This window comes from Pelophylax lessonae (assembly GCF_965119305.1).
Source record: "Pelophylax lessonae genome assembly, chromosome: 12".
NCBI lineage: Eukaryota > Metazoa > Chordata > Amphibia > Anura > Ranidae > Pelophylax > Pelophylax lessonae.
The window spans coordinates 218,704,871-218,725,672 of record NC_138779.1 but is presented as its reverse complement, the minus strand read 5'-3'; the positions used below and the strand labels follow the sequence as shown (position 1 = coordinate 218,725,672).

General features: G+C 47.1%; 1 protein-coding gene across 1 annotated transcript in view; it reads left to right on the top strand.

Annotated features, from left to right (window-relative positions):
* Positions 1-20,552, top strand: part of LOC309567935 (kelch-like protein 25) — a gene marked incomplete at its 3' end in the record, with an annotated part of 31,417 nt that extends 10,865 nt beyond the window's left edge. The window contains exons 3-4 of the mRNA XM_082273484.1: positions 17,541-17,768; positions 19,058-20,552. Coding sequence (XP_082129610.1) covers positions 17,541-17,768; positions 19,058-20,552 — 1,723 coding nt within the window. The remainder of the gene's footprint in view (positions 1-17,540; positions 17,769-19,057) is intronic.
* Positions 20,553-20,802: the final 250 nt, after the last annotated feature.

The following is a 20,802-nucleotide window of genomic DNA, read 5'->3' as shown; positions in this document are numbered from 1 at the left end:
AGAGACATCAGAATCGTCGCTGTCCTCACTTTCCGCACCTGATGACGAATTTTCCCACCAATCGCTATCGCTCAGTTCTTCAAGTAACTCCGTTTTCCTGTCGCTGTTTTCCAGTTCGTCTAAAAGCGTTCTCTCGCACAAAAAGAATGCTTTTTGGACGCCATGGTCGTTCTCCATTTTCCAGACACAAAGAACTGGAAAAGCACAGGCAGGGCACTGGAAAAGTCACCAGGTGAAATCCTGTGGTGAAATGGCATGATACAGTGTAATCCAGTGATGGCAAACCTTGGCATTCCAGATGTTTTGGAACTACATTTCCCATGATACTCATGCACTCTGCAGTTTAGTGGAGCATCATGGGAAATGTAGTTCCAAACCATCTGGGACGCCAAGGTTCGCCATCACTGGTGTAATCCGTTAGGATCACAGCTTTGTATAATGTCATTTGGTTTATTTACATTTTTGAAATGCCGTCGGTTCCACCCCCCTGCGTCGCAACGCTCACAGGGAAGGGAACTGGAAGACGGGTACCTGCATCAGCCGAGGGGAGGACGTCGGGGGATCGCGGGGGAAGGTGAGTTTTAAAATATAAAACAGATTTCCATGCAAAACAATGTACTGCTTTTAGCACAGAAATATTGACATAATCAGACCGCCAGGGAGGTTAAGGGGAACTCTTTCAAAAGTTTCTCTTTACACCATTGGCTACCACTTTAGTAGAAACCCAATAGATGAACAAAGTCTTTATTATAATATGCAATCAAGCAGAGTCCCAAGCAAAGAAAGATTTGATGGATGCAAATAGTACCACAGCCGTGATGCTAGCGAAGATCCTATCCAGGGACAAGAGAGAGCGCCCCCTTCAGGTGAGTAATCCAATCAATGTGTAACTCCATGTGTGGGTGCAAGCCCCGGCTCGCTTCCGAGAACAAGATCAATGGAAAAAATGGCTGCACACTCTGCTGGAGTCCAAGTTCATTTACTTTACAGCCTGTGAAATACACACCAGACGACAGACAGTAGAAGGTTGACGCGTTTCACACACACATCCTGTGCTTATTTATAACCAAGAGGTGTCTTTCTGGCACTCCTAAATTATTCCTCACACACCCTGCATCAGATAATTGGGGCGGAGTCAGTATTGAGCCCTCTCTGAACTGCTATAAAAACATTTTGACGTAAGTGCCGGTTCACACTTCACATCGCATGTAATTCGAATCGCTCTGCTCTGTAAATCACATGCGATGTCTGTGCGTTGCAAATTTAGCCATACAGATTGTATGGCTGAATTTGCATCCAATTTGGACCAAAGTCGCACAGGACCCTGTTTTGTTCACCAGAATCAGATTGCATAGGTGTTCACATCTATGCAATCTGATTCATGTCTGAACTGACAGTTTACACTGCGATATGCGAACTGATCTGGGGGGGGGGGGGGTGTCGTTAATTTTGTATTGACACCCCCAGCAATTCGCATATGGCAACGTGAACTGTGTGCAAGTTGAGTGCAAAGCGGGAACCTGCAGTGGATTTGCAGGGTTCCCGCATCACACCAATGTGAATAGGGACTAAAAGTGAACAGATATCCTGTGGGTATTGAAAGGAAACATAATAACTATAGGAATCCTCTTGCAAAGAGAAATTGCAACAATAAATGTCAAAACAAATAGCAAGCAGAGCAAAAAAGGACCAAACCAATTACTGAGCAAACCATAACAAAAATAATAATCACCAAATAATGTATATATGCTCAGCCTAGAAACCCCAGAAACATGGAATCAATATGTAAAATAAAATAAAAAAAAACAAAAAATGAAAAAAAATGAAGAGAGGCTAAAATAAGTATCCCTCATGTACAAATTCCCGTGATATTATGCCCAAACCCTTAGGATACTTGTCCGAAAAAAGGGCTGAGAAAAAGATGGGGCTTTGTATGGGCAATTGGAAAGAGGATAACCACAAATATCACACAATTCTAACAAAATTACTCTTTATTGTACATACATATCTATAAAAAAATAAACTATAGACACATATTGAATACAAGATAAAAGAAAATCGCATGTGTAGAAATATATTCCCATAGGGAATGCTGATACAGTGTATCTCAAAATCCCCTTTGGCCCCTCCCCCTCTTTATTCTTCGGTGTTTGGGTGATGCATGCATGCTGATCCTGCAGCTTGGATTGTGATTCAGCGTCTCTCACCTCCAGCTAGCAGGCTCCCCTGCCTATTGCCTTGCTGAACACTCTTGAATAATTTCTACAGTATCTCAAAAGATGTTACGGTCTCTAGGTAGCATGGTCTAGTGTCCCCAGTAAACCGACGCGTTTCGCAACAGGGCTTCCTCAGGGCCAGAGAGACCGAGGCAGACTGATATTTCCAACTGCGATAGAGACCTGAATAGGCACATGCGTTGAGGAGCAAGTCAAACCGGATGGGCATACAAGGGGGATGTGCACTAAAGCACCTGCAGCCATGCAGATTCGGAAGGCAATTCCCGTTCAGTCTCCTTTAACCGCTTGCCGACTGCCTGCGGTGGTCAGCCCCTCACAGGCAAAGCGACGTAGTACTACGTCGCTAGCCTGTGAGGGTCTAGGGAGCGAGCGCGCGCTGCCACGGACCCCCCCCCCGCGCGTGTGCCCGGCGGACCCGATGTCCGCCGGTCACTTGCGATTGTCCGTTAGAGCAGGAGAAAGGCAGGCGGCTAATGTAAACAAGCCGCCTGTCATTCTTCCCTGTGCATGAATAGTGATCATACGGTTCTACTATGTAGGACCGTTGATCACTGTTCCTACACCTCAAGCCACAGCCAATCACAGTTAGAATCACGCCCCTAGGGACACACATAACCCCTCCCTCTCAAAAAAAAGTTAACCCTTCACTGTCAGTGTCATTATTACAGTAACAGTGCATATATACAGCACTGATTACTGTAGTAATGTCACTGGTACCCCTAAAAGTGTCAAAAATGTCAGTTAAGGGTCCAATCTGTCTGCCGCAATGTCGCAGAACCACAATAAAAATCGCAGATCGCCGCCATTACGCGTTTAAAAAAAATAACAACAAAAATGACAAAAATCTTTCCCTTTGTTAGTAAACGCAATAACTTTTGCGCAAACCAATCAAAATACACTTTTTGCGATTTTTTTTTTTACCAAACATAGGTAGCATAAAACAAATTGGCCTAAAATGTTACAAAATTTTGATTTTTCCATTTTTTTTGGGGAATTTCATATAAAAACAATGTTAAAAATATTGTTATTTTTGCAAAATTGACGCTATTTTTTTGTTTATAGCGCATGATCAAAAAATCGCACAGGTGATCAAATACCACCGAAAGAAAGCTCTGTTTGTGGGAAAAAAAGGACGTCAAATTTGATTAGGTACAGCGTCGCACGACCGCACAATTGTCCGTTAAAGTCACGCAGTGCCGAATCGCAAATTAGGCCCTGGTCAGGAAGGGGGTAAAATCTTCCGGGGCTTAAGTGGGTTAAATGTATGTTTTTATTGGGGACCCCAAAATACAGTTCCTCTTATCATACTACATAAACATTGATGGGGTCTCAATTTAGACCACTGTATGCATGAGGCAGGTAATTCATAGGGTATATTTTACATATCCACATATACTGGCCGCATCATGGACCTTGCCACCAGAATGAAGGACTCCTTCCGTCCACCCTTGTAGCATAGACCTGCCTGAGGTGTAAAGGGCGGTATATAATTAATTAATCGGACCACTAGGAGTGTAAAATATGGTTGGATGGTGATCTGCATGGTGGGGGAGATATCATGCCACAAAAGCAAAGAAACCAGTATAAATGGGGGCTATTGTAAAATACACTCATGACACAAAAGGCCGTAAAAGACGAATCTGTCCGTCCGTCCGTCCGTCCGTCCTGATCTGATCTGATCTGATCTGATCTATCGTCACATGTTCCTATAATTGTATATATGTATGTACGGGCAGTATCAGCTCCAGTGAAGGCCCCCACCTAGTGGTCATGATGAATAAAGCCCCCAAGATCATACAAGCAATGATCGATATCATGGGCGGCCGGCGTTGGAAACAACGGAACATAATTTCAACAGGAGTTCCATGGAGAAAAACAGGGGGCATCGTCTAACAAAGGCAACACAATATAAATATAATAAATGAAGTATATCTCACTCGCATGCAGGGCCGGTGCTAGACTATTTTGCGCCCTAGGCAAGACTGGCTACCTGCACCCCCCCCCCCCAAAAAAAACTGTACACATTGCCCCCCTTCCTGCACATAATGCCCCCCCTTTAACCCTACACTGACCTTCCAACCCCCCCCCCTCCTCGTTTAGGAGTTTTTATCTTCTCAATAATTCAAACCTGCATAATGTCTTGTCATCCCCATCTTATAGATAAGCCAGGTGACACCTCACACCCTCATCCTCTGCTTACCAGACAACATGTGACCCCTATAATTTGGGCAACATTCTAAAAAATATAAATCATTCATGAAATGGTGCAAACATTCAAATATTAGTCCCAATATCCAATAGTCCCAAATCAGAGATAATCTTTCACACAGGCGGACCGTTCAGATCCGCCTGTTCGTTTTTTTGGCGGATCTGAACGGTCCCCCCATGCATTCTTATGGGGCATCGGATGGCAGCGGAAACATGTCCGCTGACATCCGACCCGATCCGATCCGTCAAATCTGGATGGATGGAAACCCTATTTTCCATCCGTCCAGCGGATCGGATCAGATGGGTCCGACGGTCCGTTCCCATCCGATTTCCCCCATAGAGATGCATGGGGAACTGACAGCTGTGTCTCCGCACACAGCGCGGAGAACAGCTGTCATCCTCCTGCTCAGCGGGGGAACGGCGGCTCGATCCCCCTGCTGAGAAAAACGGAATCCGCCCGACGGACGGATAGTGTGAAAGGGGCCTAACGAAAACACCCATGAACAAAATAGTAAAAATGAATCCTCCAGTGTAACGATATCAGATCACCACAACGAGTGCAACCTCCACCTAATATATTGCACGCTTACCGAACGGTATTGACCCCCTCCCATCACAGAGGGTCAAACCAACTTGTGGTAACTACCCAGCCAGAGCCTTTGATCTTACCATCAGAATGGTTGGGCCTCTAGAACTCTTCAAGGTTCCCAATGGATCCAAAGGGCAAGGATGGATGTCTAATTATCCCCCAAAGCACTGAGAGTGAGGCTCCTCCCGCACACTGTGGATCTCATAGAAGTTCCCAAAAAGAGATAATGCTCGCTGTAGTGTAAAACTCAGATTAAATAAAAAAGTACTACAATAGCGTAATCTTGCTAATAATCAAGTATTTTATTAAAAAGAAGATGCACTCACATGTCTCATTCACAAAGGAATCTGGTGTGACAAATGGCAACAGAATGGGCTTTCCAATAGTAAAGATGGCTGACTCGTGGCTGCACGTGCGTAGTGGTGTGCGTACATAGCTCCGCCCTGCATATTTGGTCACATCTGACGTCATCAGGGGTATTGGGGGTGAGTGAGTTTGGGGTGGAGAAACATGACTGGCCTGCACAGAGTCCTGACCTAAACCCGATAGAATATCTGTGGGATGAATTAGAGTGGAGACTGAGAGTTATGCCTCGTACACACGCATCGATTATTGGCCGGGAATTTTCAGCCAACGTCCGATCGGACGATTTTCGGCTTGTTAGTATGATGCTTTCGACAACCGACTCCGACTTTTCGGCCGAATAAAATCTGGTGTGCAGGCAGGCTATAAAATTTTTGTTGGCCGTCAACACAACGGCCGATTTTCCGTCAGTCAGTACAGATTTCGGCAGACAAAAATCTGATGAGCAAGACTGGGCATGCTCAGAGAAGAAAAAACACACGGAAAGTAAACCAACACATGACATCACTTCTGAAGTAGATTTTTGTTGGCCGAGAAAATTCGTGTGCAGTCTACGCACATTCCAACCAACAAAACACAACTTGGACAAAAGTCGGATGATCGGTCGGCCGATAATCGTTTCGTGTGTACGAGGCATTAGGTCTTCTCATCCAACAACCGTGCCTGACCTCACAAACACTTCTGGAAGAATGGTCAAACATTCCCATAGACACTCCTAAACCTTGTGGGCAGCCTTCCCAGAAGAGTTGAAGCTGTTATAGCTGCAAAGGGCGGAGCCAACTCAATATTGAACCCTACGGACTAAAGGGCCATACACACTATAAGATTTTCTGAAGACTTTTTCCTTCAGATTTACCTTTTCTATGTAGTGCATGGGCCTGCTAGATTGCATACAAATTGAAAGTGTTTAGGTTTGACCTCATATTATATGGTTTTGATAAATCTAAAGGAAAAAGTCTTCAGAAAATCTTATAGTGTGTATGGCCCATAAGACTGGGATGCCATTAAAGTTCATGTGTGTGTAAAGGCAGGCGTCCCAATACTTTTGGTAATCTAGTGAAGATGGAGAGGTTTGGAGGTCAATAAGAAGTCGGTTGGTCATCCATTGCTGGGCTGGGAAAAGGATCCTGTGACCAATTGTGTGCTTGTCCAACAACCAATCACTTACCTGGCCAAGCTACTGGTGGATTATGCACTGCTGTAGCAGTTAGTTGACCTATTGAGTACACAGAGTCCCAATGGTGAAGACGTAGCCTCCATTACTTCTACAACAGATCTCTCCATGTACTCTTAGGTACCAAAATACGGTGATGATTATTCCACCCATTCCCGAAATCCTTCTCTAGATAAGCCGCCCAGCCATTCAAAGCCCCTTCCCAGGAAAATGCTGCCCCCACCCTCCATGGCTCCTCTTCTGGGAGTGAAGACCGGTGATCCACCAAGGCAGTCTGGGACGGATTCCAACTTGTTTTGTTGCCAACCCTCATCATGATGTCATAACATGTCCTTTGGGAACAATAGGGACCCCCTTGATGGACAGCCAGTGAGAAGTGTCCATGTCACCAGGCAGTGACATAGGCACCTGAAGTAGAACCATCCTTCTCTGTACTCCAGGAGACCTTGCACATCATGTGACCATGGATTCAGGTAAGTATCTGGGCCATTTAGATTGCTCTACTGCATTAGTCTCAAAACTTTCTGGGCCAGTTTACTGTCCTTCAGATTTTCAGGGGCCGGGGTGTGGCCAGTGTGAGTAAACAATGCCTCATCATTGGCATTAGTGGGAGGAATAGTGCCCATTAAATAGTGTCAGTGGAAGTAATAGTGCTCAATCATTGGTGACAGTAGGGGAATAGTATCTTATGATTGGTGTCAGTGGGAGGAATTGTGCCCAATCATGGATGTCGGTGGGAGAAATAATGCCTGATCATTGGTGACCGTAGTAAGAATAGTGTTTTATCATTGGTGTCCGTAGAAGGAATAGTGCCCAATGGTGTCAGTGTTAGAAACAGTGCCCAATTTTTGGTGTCATTGGAAGGAATAGTGCCCCATCATTTCTGTCAGTAGGAGGAATAGTGCCCCATCATTGGTGTCAATGGGAGGAATAGTGCCCCATCATTGGGGTTAGTGAGAGAAAAAGTACCCCATCATTGGTGTCGTGGGGGGAATAGTGCCCCATCATTGGTGTCAGTAGGAGGAATAGTGCCTCATTACTGGTGTCAGTGGGAGGAATAGTGCCCCATCATTGGTGTCAGTGGGAGGAATAGTGCCCCATCATTGGTGTCAGTGGGAGGAATAGTGCCTCATTACTGGTGTTAGTGGGAGAAATAGTGTCCCATCATTGGTGTCAGTGGAGGGAATAGTGTCCCATCATTGGTGTCCGTGGGAGGAATAGTGCCTAATCATTGGTGTCAGTGGGAGGAATAGTGCCCCATCATTGGTGTCAGTGGGAGGAATAATGTCCCATCATTGGTGTCAGTGGGAGTAATAGTGCCCCATCATTGGTGTCAGTGGGAGGAATAATGTCCCATCATTGGTGTCAGTGGGAGGAATAGTGCCCCATCATTGGTGTCAGTGGGAGGAATAGTGCCCCATCATTGGTGTCAGTGGGAGGAATAATGTCCCATCATTGGTGTCAGTGGGAGTAATAGTGCCCCATTGTTGACGTCAGTGGGAGGAATAGTGCCCCATTGTTGATGTCAGAGGGAGGAATGGCCAAATAAAGGCAAGCAAAGGGCTGCACCTGGCCCCCGGGCTGCAGTTTGGAGACCACTTGTCTACTGGGAAGAAAAGCAAGGAGGGGGTGGGGAATAAAGTTCAGCGGGGGTGGATCCCTGGGAATAAATTGGTTTTATAGCAAACCTCTGCCCATGCAGAACAAAACTTCCTTTTAAAGTTTATCTAAAATCAAAACTTTTCATTTTGAATTGAGTAAAAAAAAAAGGTAAAAGTTCTGCCATTTTTTTCTTGCCAGCTATGAGATTTCCCTTTGCTGCCTGTTACCAAAGGAATAAAGTTTTGGGGGTGAAAACTCATTTTAACCCCCAGCAGCACATGCTCACCAACCCTTCACCCTCCCACCGCTCTGGGAATGAAGAAATAACGTATAGGTACAGCGAATCATGTGACTTTTTGGATGGGACTTTGCTGGTGCTTGGTGATTGGCTCAGTGCTGTCACATGGGGGCAGTAAGACAGTTCTCATGCTGAATACAGTGGGTCATGTGACTCCTTGCATGGGACTGTGCTGGTGCTTGGTGATTGGCTCAGTGCTGTTACATAGGGGCAGGAAGAAAATTCTCAGCCTGCCTAAAGTGTCTCAGAGCTTACACAGGGCTCCTCTCTACTTACTCCTTGCAGCTGATTGGAGGGGAGGGAGCAAAGACAAATTGAACATGTACAGCTGGGGAAAAGAAGGGGTATGAAAGGAAAAGTGCAGGTTATGTTTTAACCCCTTTACACTGGCGCCTCCCAGCCCTTTAAAAGACTTCAGATGGCGGGGGGGGGGGGGGGGGGCGGGGTTTATGATCATGTGACCCCCATGATTGGCTGTCAAAGTGATCACATGATCAGAAAACCTCCTGGTCGCAAGAAGCCTAAGGGCAGGGCGCGTGCTCTTGGCGCAGCTGTGTCAGCAAATATGCGACCGCACGGCGCTAAGGCCCGCCCCCGAGGTGCATATTTGTGTACTGTCGGCGCCTATAGGTTAAACAATACAACTGCCTAGGCCAGTGACGGCCAACCTTGGCACCCCAGATGTTTTGGAACTACATTTCCCATGATGCTCATCTACATTGCATACAGTGCATAAGCATCATGGGAAATGTAGTTCCAAAACATCTGGTGTGCTAAGGTTCGGCATCGCTGGCCTAGGATATTTTGTCACCACAGCTGTGAATGTGAATGTTTTTAGCACAGGTGGTGGCGAGGCAACATGTCGTCCTTTAAACGTCTCTGAAAAGATATCTGAGTGATCGCTTTTCAGAGGAGAGGCAACCCTTTCTGCTAGTGTGAATGAGCCTTAAAGTGGTTCTTAAGCCTCAAGGTTTTTTTTTTGTTTGTTTTTTTATTTTTTTTTACGCTAATGCATTCTATGCAATAAGGTAAAAAAAAAAAGGACCTTCTCTGCTGCAGGATCCCCCCCCCCTTTATTTTACCTGAACCCTATCTGATCCAGTGATGTGCACAAGAGCAGTGGCTCTTGACCCTGTCTCCCTCCTTATTGGTCAGATTAATAGCCATCGGCCCCCACTCCTGTCAATCAACTGAAGTAACGGGGGGGGGGGGGGGGTCAATGGACACAGCAGCTGGGCTCGGGAGCGAGCATGCATAAGTGCCCCCATGGGAAGTGGCTTCAGTAGACAGAGGAGGAGCCAGGAGTGCCAGCGGGGGACCCAAGAATAGGAGGATCGGGGCTTCTCTGTGCAATTCTATTGCACAGAGCAGGTAAGTATAGACATGTTTGTTATTTTTTTATTATTTCTTTTTTAATTTTTTCCTTTACAATCGTTTTAAGACTGCACTGGGTCTCTTTTAACTATCCACATCACAGCTATTAAAAATAAATGTACTGCTAATGTCATGATGGACAACAATTAGTTAAATCCCTTTAGCAGCACAAAGATCCTCAGTGTAGCCCCAGATTAAAAGTCCTCCTCGTTATTTCTGGGTGTAGCAAGATGGCGGATCTGTGAGTTCCTAGTCAGGTAGGGCTCTGGGTTTCTCTCTGTGCAATGATCTGTAACATGGGTGGTTAATGCAGCTTTGGCTTGGGGATGTTAAACTGGCTACACACTATAAAATCTGATTGTACAATCTCCTTTAGAGTTACCAATGTGCAAACCATATGCAATATGAGGACCCCCGAACAGTCCATTCAGTTTCCATCCAATTAAGCATTGAATTCAATACATAGTTGATGGCAGATCTAAAGGAGATAACACATAAACTAACTGCACAATATTTGTACAATCCCTCCTATGGTGGCTACATCTTATCATCTTATCAATATAATAATTTCTTAGTTGCAACTAAACTGATCAAATTGAAATGGTAACCCAAAGGCGGTCTTTTCATTTCAATTTAGAGAGTTAATTGGTGGTTGGATTTTGTTGACTGCTCATCCCAGGTTTATTAAATTATAATTTATGTTTAGATCAGGGGTCTCCAAACTTTCTGAACGAGGGACAGTTTACTGTCCTTGAGGCTTTGGGGGGTGGCAAACTATGGGTAGTGGAGTTAGAAAAAGCCCTGGTGTTATTGAGAGTAAACAGTGCCCCGTCATTGGTTTTAGTGCCCTATTAGTGGTATTGGTGGGAGGACTGGTACCCCATTGTTTGTATTCAAGGTAGTAATGGTGGCCCAGTCATTTGGTGACTGCGGGAGGAATGGTGCCCCCGTCATTGGTGACTGCGGGAGAAATGGTACCACGTCACTGTTGTCTGCTGGGGGCAATGGGGCCCCGTCATTGGTGGCTGCGGGAGGAATGGGGCCCCGCTCCTGGTGGCTGCAGGGGGGGGAATGGGGCCCCGTCATTGGTGGCTGCGGGAGGAATGGGGCCCCGCTCCTGGTGGCTGCAGGGGGGAGAATGGGGCCCCGTCATTGGTGGCTGCGGGAGGAATGGGGCCCCGCTCCTGGTGGCTACAGGGGGGGGATGGGGCCCCGTCACTGGTGGCTGCGTGGGGGGGGAATGGGACCCCGTCACTGGTGGCTGCAGGGGGGGGAATGGGGCCCCATCACTGGTGGCTGTGCGAGGGTTGGGGCCCCGCTCCTGGTGGCTGCAGGGGGGGGGGGGGGATGGGGCCCCGTCACTGGTGGCTGCGGGGGGGGGAATGGGGCCCCGTCACTGGTGGCTGCGGGGGGGGGGAATGGGGCCCCGTCACTGGTGGCTGCGGGGGGGGGAATGGGGCCCCGTCATTTGGTGTCTGCGGGGGGCAATGGTGGCCCCGTCATTTGGTGTCTGCGGGGGGCAATGGGGCCCCGTCACTGGTGTCTATGGGGGGCAATGGGGCCCCGTCATTTGATGTCTGCGGGGGGCAATGGGGCCCCCAAGGGCCTGATAAAGACAAGGAAAGGGCTGCAGTTTGGAGACCCCTGGTTTAGATTCACAATGACTGATAGATGCTATGTTCACTCAGTTTGATGGCACGGTGCACAATACTGTGTGTGTTAATCATTCAGTATTTTTATATGATGGCGTTTTGCTTGTTTAAGGATCTTTCCAATACAATTGTATCCAATAAAACAGGCCATTACATTTTAGTTGTCAGATATATAAACGATTGCACACTCAGATTGCATCATATATGGGGGCTTTTACAGGGAGTTCTGATTGAAACTTTAAGCAGGATTCTGCACTCCTGGTTGAAAGCCGCCATTAAAAGTGATGGCAACTGAAGTTTTAGTAATTGTTGGAATCTTTCTATAAGTAGATCCATTTGCAGTTTTTTTTTTACCCTTTTAATTCCTCGTGTGACTCTGATCATTTTTTATTTAGCCGAGTTTGGTTTTCCAGCCAGACTTATAGCTGCCCCGATTTCCAGTTCTAAAGACTTCAAGATGGAGCCTTGCCCGTCCACTGCCACCATAGAGCAGAGAGAAGAGCTCACCAATCATAATGAAGCTCTGAAAGATTGTATTCTTACAGGTAGGGTTCAGCACACGGTCTGGGGGTGGGGGGAGTATTTGGGGTCCTACATGTGGGTGGTGCACAGTGCTACTTGTGGCCCCAGACATTTTTGACCTCCTAAGTCCACATTAAACTAAAGTTCTTTATCAGTCTCTGTCCATTGCAGTGCACTGGATCTGCATCCTGGAGATGATTGCTACGATGTTGCAAGCTATTTGCCAAGTCTGCGACTTGTTTTGCTATTGCCTGGTTCACACTAGGGCAGGGCCAGGACAAGGGGTGGGCGGGAGGGACGTTCACTGTAGGTATGGGGGTGCCTTCCTTCTGTTACAAGACTAGACAGTTGGCATCTTTGCCGTGGGCGCTGGATGACCTTTGTCAAAGCACTGCACTAGGGCCATTTCCCATGTGACTTGATTCACCCAGAGTCGCACGGCGATGGAAATCACATTATTCCCTATTGTGCCCATTCACATCAATGCAGCAAAGCATGGCATGTTTTTGGAAAAGGATCCGGTGGTGCTGTTGCTTAACAGACTTTGCCCCATAGGCTTCAATAGAAACACATGCGTTTTTAGTGCGTTTTGTGGGGGTTGTTTGTTAGAAGCACCTACCTACCTGCTATCAACCAGTGACTCATGCCAGATGGCAAGTGGGGGATCCCAGCTGACAACAACATGTGAAGGGCCCTCCCCCACAATCCATACCTGGCCCTTCAGGTCTTCTATAGATTTAAAGGGGGACCCCACGCCCAAAAAGAAAAATGGCATAAGACTCCCCCCCTAAATCCTTACAAGACCCTTATCTGAGCATGCATGGAAAGGGTTGGATGAGTGTGTGTGGCATCCCCTCCTGAACCATACCAGAATCAGAATACATACCCTTAATATGGGGGGTATATAGTCAATGATGTCACCGGGTGACCCTGCCCCCTTATGTGACATCACTGACCATATAGACCTGCCCATATATGGTCAATGACGTCACCAGGTGACTCTGCCCCTTTGTTTTGTTCATCGTGATTGATGTGGATCTACATCACTGGATAATAGATGTACATGGGGGGGGTTAGTAAAAAAGGATTTGTCAACTGTGTTTTTCAGGCGTGGGGGGTATATGCACATGCCCCCCCCCTCTCCTGTCCTGCCAGGCTGCATGTTTAGATAAGGGTCAGGTATGTTTTTTTTTTTTTTTTTTTTTTGGGGGGGGGGGGGGCTCCTGCTATTCTTGGTATGGGGTCCCCTTAAAATCCATACCAGACTTGAAGGGCCTGGTATGGAATGTCAGGGGGACCTAACCCCCCCCCCCTTTTTTTTATGACCAGCTCCATTTTGTTTAATATTGTGCTGTCAGTCGGGATGCGTCACTAGTTGTTAGGAAGATGGCGGGTGCCGGCTCCTTAACCAGCAGCTGTAATTCGAGCAGTCTCCCTCCCCTTTATAAAAAAAAAAAAGAAGAAGCATGAAAAATGCATCAAAACGCACCAATGTTGCACTGGAAATGAATCAAGTCGCAGTTGCACTAGTGTACACCTGGCCTTAAAAGACCTGTGCAATCCTGAAAAAAATCTCCAGTAAGAAATTGCAAAATTGGTCTCAAACCCTTGCACTGCCACCCCTTTATTGTATAAACCAGTGATGGCGAACCTTGGCACCCCAGATGTTTTGGAACTACATTTCCCATGTTGCTCAAACACTCCGCAGTGTAGCTGAGCATCATGGGAAATGTGGTTCCAAAACATCTGGGGTGCCAAGGTTGGCCATCACTGGTATAAACTCTTCTGGGTTGGAGTTCACTATGATAAATTCTTCTGATGTTTTCTCTTCCAATGACCCACCTAGGCTAGGAAAATATGAGTGTCAGTTGCAGCCATAGACGTAGGAATATATACCATTATGGTCAAAGATTTCTAGACCCCCGACCATCTTATCCATATGAAATTGTGGTACATTTCTTCCAAAACCATGGTTATTTAATATTGAATCGTCCCTTTCTGGTTTGAACAAATCCACTCTTCTGGGAAGACTTTCCACAAGATTTTGGAGCGTCTTTGGGAATTTGTGCCCATTTGTCAGGTTGGGTACTGATGTTGGATAAGAAAACCAAGCCTTGCATTGGGAACCAAAAATAAAAAAAGGCCTGGCTTGCAGTCAACGTTGCAGTTCATCCCAAAGGTGTTCAGTAGGGTTGAGGTCAGGGCTCTGTGCTCCAGACTCGAGTTCCTCTGCCCATCACCCCTATATCAGCTTGTTGGACTTCCATTCCAAAACCATGGCCATTATGGAGTTGCTATCCAAGGCCATTAACATGGAGTTTTCCCCTTTGTGGCTATTACATCCTCCATTGTTCTGGGAAGGCTTTCAACAAGAATTTGAAGGGTGTCTGTGGGAATTTTTGCCCATTTGTGAGGTCAGGTTCTGATGTTGGATGAGAAGAGGGGGCATTACGTTGGGAACCAAAACAAAAGACCTGGCCTGCAGTCATTGTTTCAGTTCATCCCAAAGGTGTTCAGTAGGGTTGAGGTCAGGGCTCTGTGCTCCACACTCAAGTTCCTCTGCCCAGCACACCTATATCAGATTGTTGGACTTCCATTCCAAAACCATGGCCATTATGGAGTTTCTACCCAACAACCCCCCCCCCCCCTCCAAGGCCATTAACATGGAGTTTTCCCCTTTGTGGCTATTACATCCTCCATTGTTCTGGGAAGGCTTTCAAAAAGAATTTGAAGGGTGTCTGTGGGAATTTTTGCCCATTTGTGAGGTCGGGTACTGATGTTGGATGAGAAGACAGGGCCTTACGTTGGGCACCAAAACAAAAGACCTGGCCTGCAGTCAGCGTTCCAGTTCATCTCAAAGGTGTTCAGTAGGGTTGAGGTCAGGGCTCTGTGCAAGACACTCGAGTTCCTCTATCCATCACACTTGTTGGACATCCATTCCAAAACCATAGCCATTATGGATTCCCCCCTTTCTGGCTATTACATCCTCCACTCTTCTGGAAAGGCTTTCCACAAGATTTCGGAGGGTGTCTTTGGAATTTTTTTTTTTTTTCCCATTTGTCAAGTCGGGTACTGATGTCTGTAGACCGGGCCTCACGTTGGGCACCAAAAAAAAAAAAAAAGACCTGGCCTGAAAGTTCCAGTTTATCTCACAGGTGTTCAGGTCAGGGCTCTGGTCAGGACACGAGTTCCTCCACACCAAACTGGTCACACCATGTCTTTATGGAACTGGCTTTGTACACAGGGCATAGTCATAGTGGAACAGAAAAGGGTCTTCACCAAAACTGTTACCACAAGGTTGTAGGAGCCCAGTTGTCCACGGTGTCTTTGTATGATGGAGTAATAACAGGACCCTTCGCTGGAGACACCAGAACTCCATTATTTGGGGTGAATTTTACATACTTTGGTCATATAGTATATATTGAATACTTCTGTCTTTTGTGTCCTTAGGGTTGAAGGAGATGTACTTTTCTGAAAGTCTTTGCGATGTTGCGATACAGGCAGAAGAGGAACTCTTCCTGTGCCACAGGTTGGTCAGATCTCTCTCTCTCTACACATTATGTTTGTAGCACCACCCCTAGGAGCTGCAGTTGACAGGCTTTCCCACTGCTGCACAGTCAGGCACCCAACATTTTCAGCTTTCATCTAGACACAGTGAAAAGTCCTTGAGCTTTGTTTTTGTGTTTTTATTAGAAGGTAATAACTTGGATGGGGATTGGAATTATGGGATGCCCATAGGCGTGCGCAGGGGGTGTGCTTGTGCACACCCTAATCACCCTGTGCGGCGCAGATTTCCCCCTACTGATATTTCACCAAAGCCCCTAAAATAAAATAAAAAAAAACTACTAACCCTGTCCTGCCCCGCTGACACGAAGCTCTGCCCCTACTGAGACGAAGCTCTGCCCCTACTGAGACGAAGCTCTGCCCCTACTGAGACGAAGCTCTGCCCCTACTGAGACGAAGCTCTGCCCCTACTGAGACGAAGCTCTGCCCCTACTGAGACGAAGCTCTGCCCCTACTGAGACGAAGCTCTGCCCCTACTGAGACGAAGCTCTGCCCCTACTGACAAGTCCACTGTTCTACTAACACCATCCATGTTTTAATACATTTGAGGTGCACACCCTAATGCAATAGGCTGTAGTACTTGCACTGTCCTCCTTGCTCCTGCTGCCTCTCAGGAAGGACTCCCTCCAAGCTTCTTCTGTTGTCAGGATACGCCCCAGCCTGAGGAAGACCACCCACCCACAAGACTAGGTGGTTCGCCTTAAGGGCCACTAACAGCCCCCTTGGCACTGCATCTCCATCTTCCACCCAACTCCCCAGCCAGTATGCCTCATTCAGTACTTAAAGCGGTGCTCCAGCGCCTCCCCCACAGAAAAATTAAAATTCAGCAGCTACACAAACTGTAGCTGCTGACTTTTAATATTCAGACAATTGCCTGTCCTGAAATTCAGCGATGTCAGCACCCCAGTCAATGTTTCCATAAGCTCTCTGGTACTGCCAAAGCCTGTAAGGGAGACCCACCCACAGTGAAGCCTTGGGGATCCCCCTACTCCACATGAGCGAAGCACGCTATCCTTTTTGAATGGCCTGGCAGTGGGGAAGGAGGAGGGGGGCTGAACTTCTGAAGTATCTCGCCGCGGCAAGTCAGTAGTGGGGACTGGTACCTGTCAAAAAGAGGTACCCACCCCCCCCTCAAGTGTGGCACCGGAGGGGCGGGTAGGAGAGAGATAAGGGGAGCTTCCACTTTTGGGTGGAACTCCGCTTTAAGGGCTAGCTCAACCGAACTGCCAGGCCAGCTGCCTGGGGAAGTGCCCCTAAGTATGCAGATTCTCCTGACCTCCATCCACTAGCCACTAGAAGTTTCTTCAAACTTCCAGACCCAGGGGGAGGCACCAGAGACTTGTCTGCATGAGTCACCCAGCCCTGAAGTTAATATCCCTGACACTGATTAAGACTCGCAGGGTTTAACCATGAGCCTGAATATGGTTTACCTACTCTACCACTAGTGGCACACTAGAGGGTGCTACACTTTTTTTCCATTTAGGTCACTTTGGATAGAGCGGGAAAGGTTTAGGGCCCCGGTCAGACCTTAATTGCCATCTTCATCCCCATTAAGGAGAGTATCCCCTAAAGCAGCAATAGCTCTCTACAACAGACACAGAAATGAAGAGTATAGGAAGTGTTAGAACTTCAACAGTGATATTAGTGCCTCCGGTGCTGGTGACAACCGTAAATGCCCCTCCCCCCAACTCTAACATGAGTGTCACAGGAACAGGAAGTGAGGAAATAATGTGGTCACCTGAAGAAGGAACTTCCTCCTGCAGTGAAGAAGATAGAAGACTCGGGAGGTGGTGTATCACATGACCTCAGATTTAGGTGAGTATTTGGGGCATTTAGAAAGGGAGTTTGTTGAGATTGTTGAAAAGTAGCATTGCCATAGATTCTCCTTCACTGACAACACCATTCACATCATTATCTGTCCTCTGTGATGCTGCAAGTGACCTCTTATTGCTTCCAGGGTCATCCTGGCCTCAGTCAGTCCTTATTTCAGAGCTCTCTTCACGTGTCCCATGAAGGAGGCTGTGCTCGGAAAGGTTTGTCTTTCGGATGTCCCCTCTTCTATCCTGCAGACCATCCTGCACTACATCTACACGGGGGAGGCTGATCTCACTATGGACAATGTGGAGGAGCTGTTTATCGTGTCTGGCCGCCTGCAGATCCCGACCATGCAAGATGCTTGCAGCAGGTAAAGACTTTCTGGTGGTTCACTTTAAAAGGGAGTTCTTGTCATTTTGATACAAATCTGTATTAAATATAAAAGGTTCCTTCCCAGATCCTGTCCCCTGCAATAATCCTATAGAAATGACCAACGTAGCTCATGGGCAGTACTTGCACTCTGCTAGGCCCTCTGTTCTAGTATCCAGAATAACCCGGGGCACCCTGTGCTATGCTAAGCTATGTCAGAGCTGGGCCTCCTCTTCCCAGTATCTCTATGGTAGCACTTTGGATTTCCAGATGGACAATCCTTTTCACACAGCGTTCCTGGATTCTGGAAAAGGAAAAGAAGACATCAGGTTTTTGTACCTGGAGGTGAGTTCCTGAAGCTTAGAGCAATGCCCTAAACCAGGGGTCTCCAAAATTTCGAAACAAAGGGCCAGGTTACTGTCCTCCAGAATTTATGAGGGCCGAACTGTGGCCAATGGGAGTAAAAACAATGTTACAGCATCAGTGGAAGTAAACAAAGCTTGGTGGTCAGTGGGAGTAAAACTATTTTATATAGCGCCTATATAAGGGGGAATAGTGCCTTATCATTGGTATTAATGGAGAATTAGTGCCCCATCATTGGTATTAGAAGGAGGAATAGTGCCCCATCCGTGGTGTCAGTGGGAGGAGGAATAGTGCCCCATCCGTGGTGTCAGTGGGAGGAGGAATAGTGCCCCATCCGTGGTGTCAGTGGGAGGAGGAATAGTGCCCCATCCGTGGTGTCAGTGGGAGGAGGAATAGTGCCCCATCAGTGGTGTCAGTGGGAGGAGGAACAGTGCCCCATCCGTGGTGTCAGTGGGAGGAGGAACAGTGCCCCATCCGTGGTGTCAGTGGGAGGAGGAACAGTGCCCCATCCGTGGTGTCAGTGGGAGGAGGAACAGTGCCCCATCCGTGGTGTCAGTGGGAGGAGGAACAGTGCCCCATCCGTGGTGTCAGTGGGAGGAGGAACAGTGCCCCATCCGTGGTGTCAGTGGGAGGAGGAATAATGCCCCATCAGTGGTAGGATTTATGCCCCACTGTGGGTGTCAGTGGGAGTAATAGTGCTTGATAGCAATGGGAGGAATAGTGCTCCGAGGGCCAGATAAAGGCAAGCAAAGTTCCACATCTGGCCCACAGGCTGCAGTTAGAACATTTCCCTAAACTCACACTAATCTTCCCTCTAAGCCTAACACTAACCTTTCGGATAACCCTAACACTACCCTCCCTGTAACCCTCATGCTAAGGTATGGGGTTGATAGTAATGTCATGTTCCATTCTCCTTTCTTTACCTAGGTACCTTGCAAAGAGGATTGACAATGAAAACTGCCTTTGGATTTATAGCTTGGCTCATAGCCACAATCATGGAATCCTCTTGGAGGAAACTATGAATCATATTGTTTGGAACCTAAACTCCCTATCTGGAAAAGAGGACTTTTTTCACTTGGCGATGGAAGAACTGGTCAACATCCTGTCTTCAGATGACTTGATGTTTTCCTCAGAACTCGCCGTCTATAACCTCGCACGCTCCTGGTGGGAATTTCGCACCCAGAAGGATGATCTTCTTCCCCCAGAACTGTTGAAGGTCATCAGGCTACCACTTCTGACTCCCGATGAGCTGGAAAAGGTCAGCAGGGATATAGCCAACGACGACTCCCTTATCCAGCCTCCAACAGGAATCCGTTTGCGCCAAGGGATGTTTGAGGAGAAAATTGTTTGCATGGACTCGAGATCATTTGATACAGCAGACCCAGAAGAGGCTTACCATTTTAATGTCTATGATCCAACAACAGAGTCTTGGGAGAGGCTTCCCTTTTGTGGTTATTTTGAGCAAACTGGAATCGTAGCTGTAGGATGTAAATTATATGTTTCGGGTGGGTGTGGAAAAGAAGGTTCTCCTTCCAATGCCCTGCACGTGTATGATTCTGTATTAAATGAATGGAAAGAGCTCCCTTCTATGACCCATCCAAGAGCTTGTCATGGCTTCCTAGCCTACAAAAACATGCTTTATGCTTTTGGTGGATGCAACAATAGCGAGCTCACAGATTCGGTGGAATGCTTCAACGTGTTGGAGAATAGTTGGCGCAATTTGTCGAGCATGTCCAAGGCGCTACATAGCTTTGCAAGCGCGGTGCTGAAAGGAAGACTGTTTGCTATAGGTGGGATGACTCGGAAAGATGTAGACCTTCTGCACTATCCAGGATTCCATATCTACGACATACTGACAGACACTTGGAGCCAGTTTCCTCTACCCATGGTCTTTTCAGCCGCTGGAGCTGTGGCACTGCGTGACAAGGTATACATCATTGCAAGTTGTAAACCCAGACATGATGATCTTAATGCATATCCGGCATATGACGCAAACGAGCCATACGAGGATTACGAGGCATATCTTATGTACAATGAGGAGCCTAACACCATTTGTAGGAGCTTCTGTATGGATCATCTAGGGAGAATTTGTCACGGTAGAATTCCACCGGTCTTGGAAAGTACTTCTTACGCTGCGGTCGTACGCTGGATGCACAGGATTTATATTCTGGGAGGGAGCGATGAGAATTATATGAGTATCTTCGCAATGTTCTACTGGAGCCCAGGTGAAACTAGGTGGACTTTATGCAAGAAAGAGGTCCCTTTTCTGATTACTGACTTTGGAAATGGCACCCTGCGGGTTCCCCTGAAACACCTCTCCCCCCTCATTCCTGGCAGGAGATCAAACTACAAATTTAGAAGTGATATCGGGACAAAAAATGAGGCGGGTAGTAAAGAAAGTTGTGGCCGGGGGATCTGTTGAAGCTGTGTACGTAGAGTAACTGGTGGCCACCGCAAACAAAACCCACCCAAATGATGAAACCAGGCACTGGAGTTGCTTTTTAAACTGGATACATCCATTCTGAGCCTTTCACCAGATCCCAATCCATCACTTGAGGGAGGTACATGGGGAAATACAAAATATTCAGCTGTGATTACAGATTTGGATTTTCTCTGTATTTAATAAAATAATATCAAACCTATACATGTCCATATGTGATTGTCTTCACCCT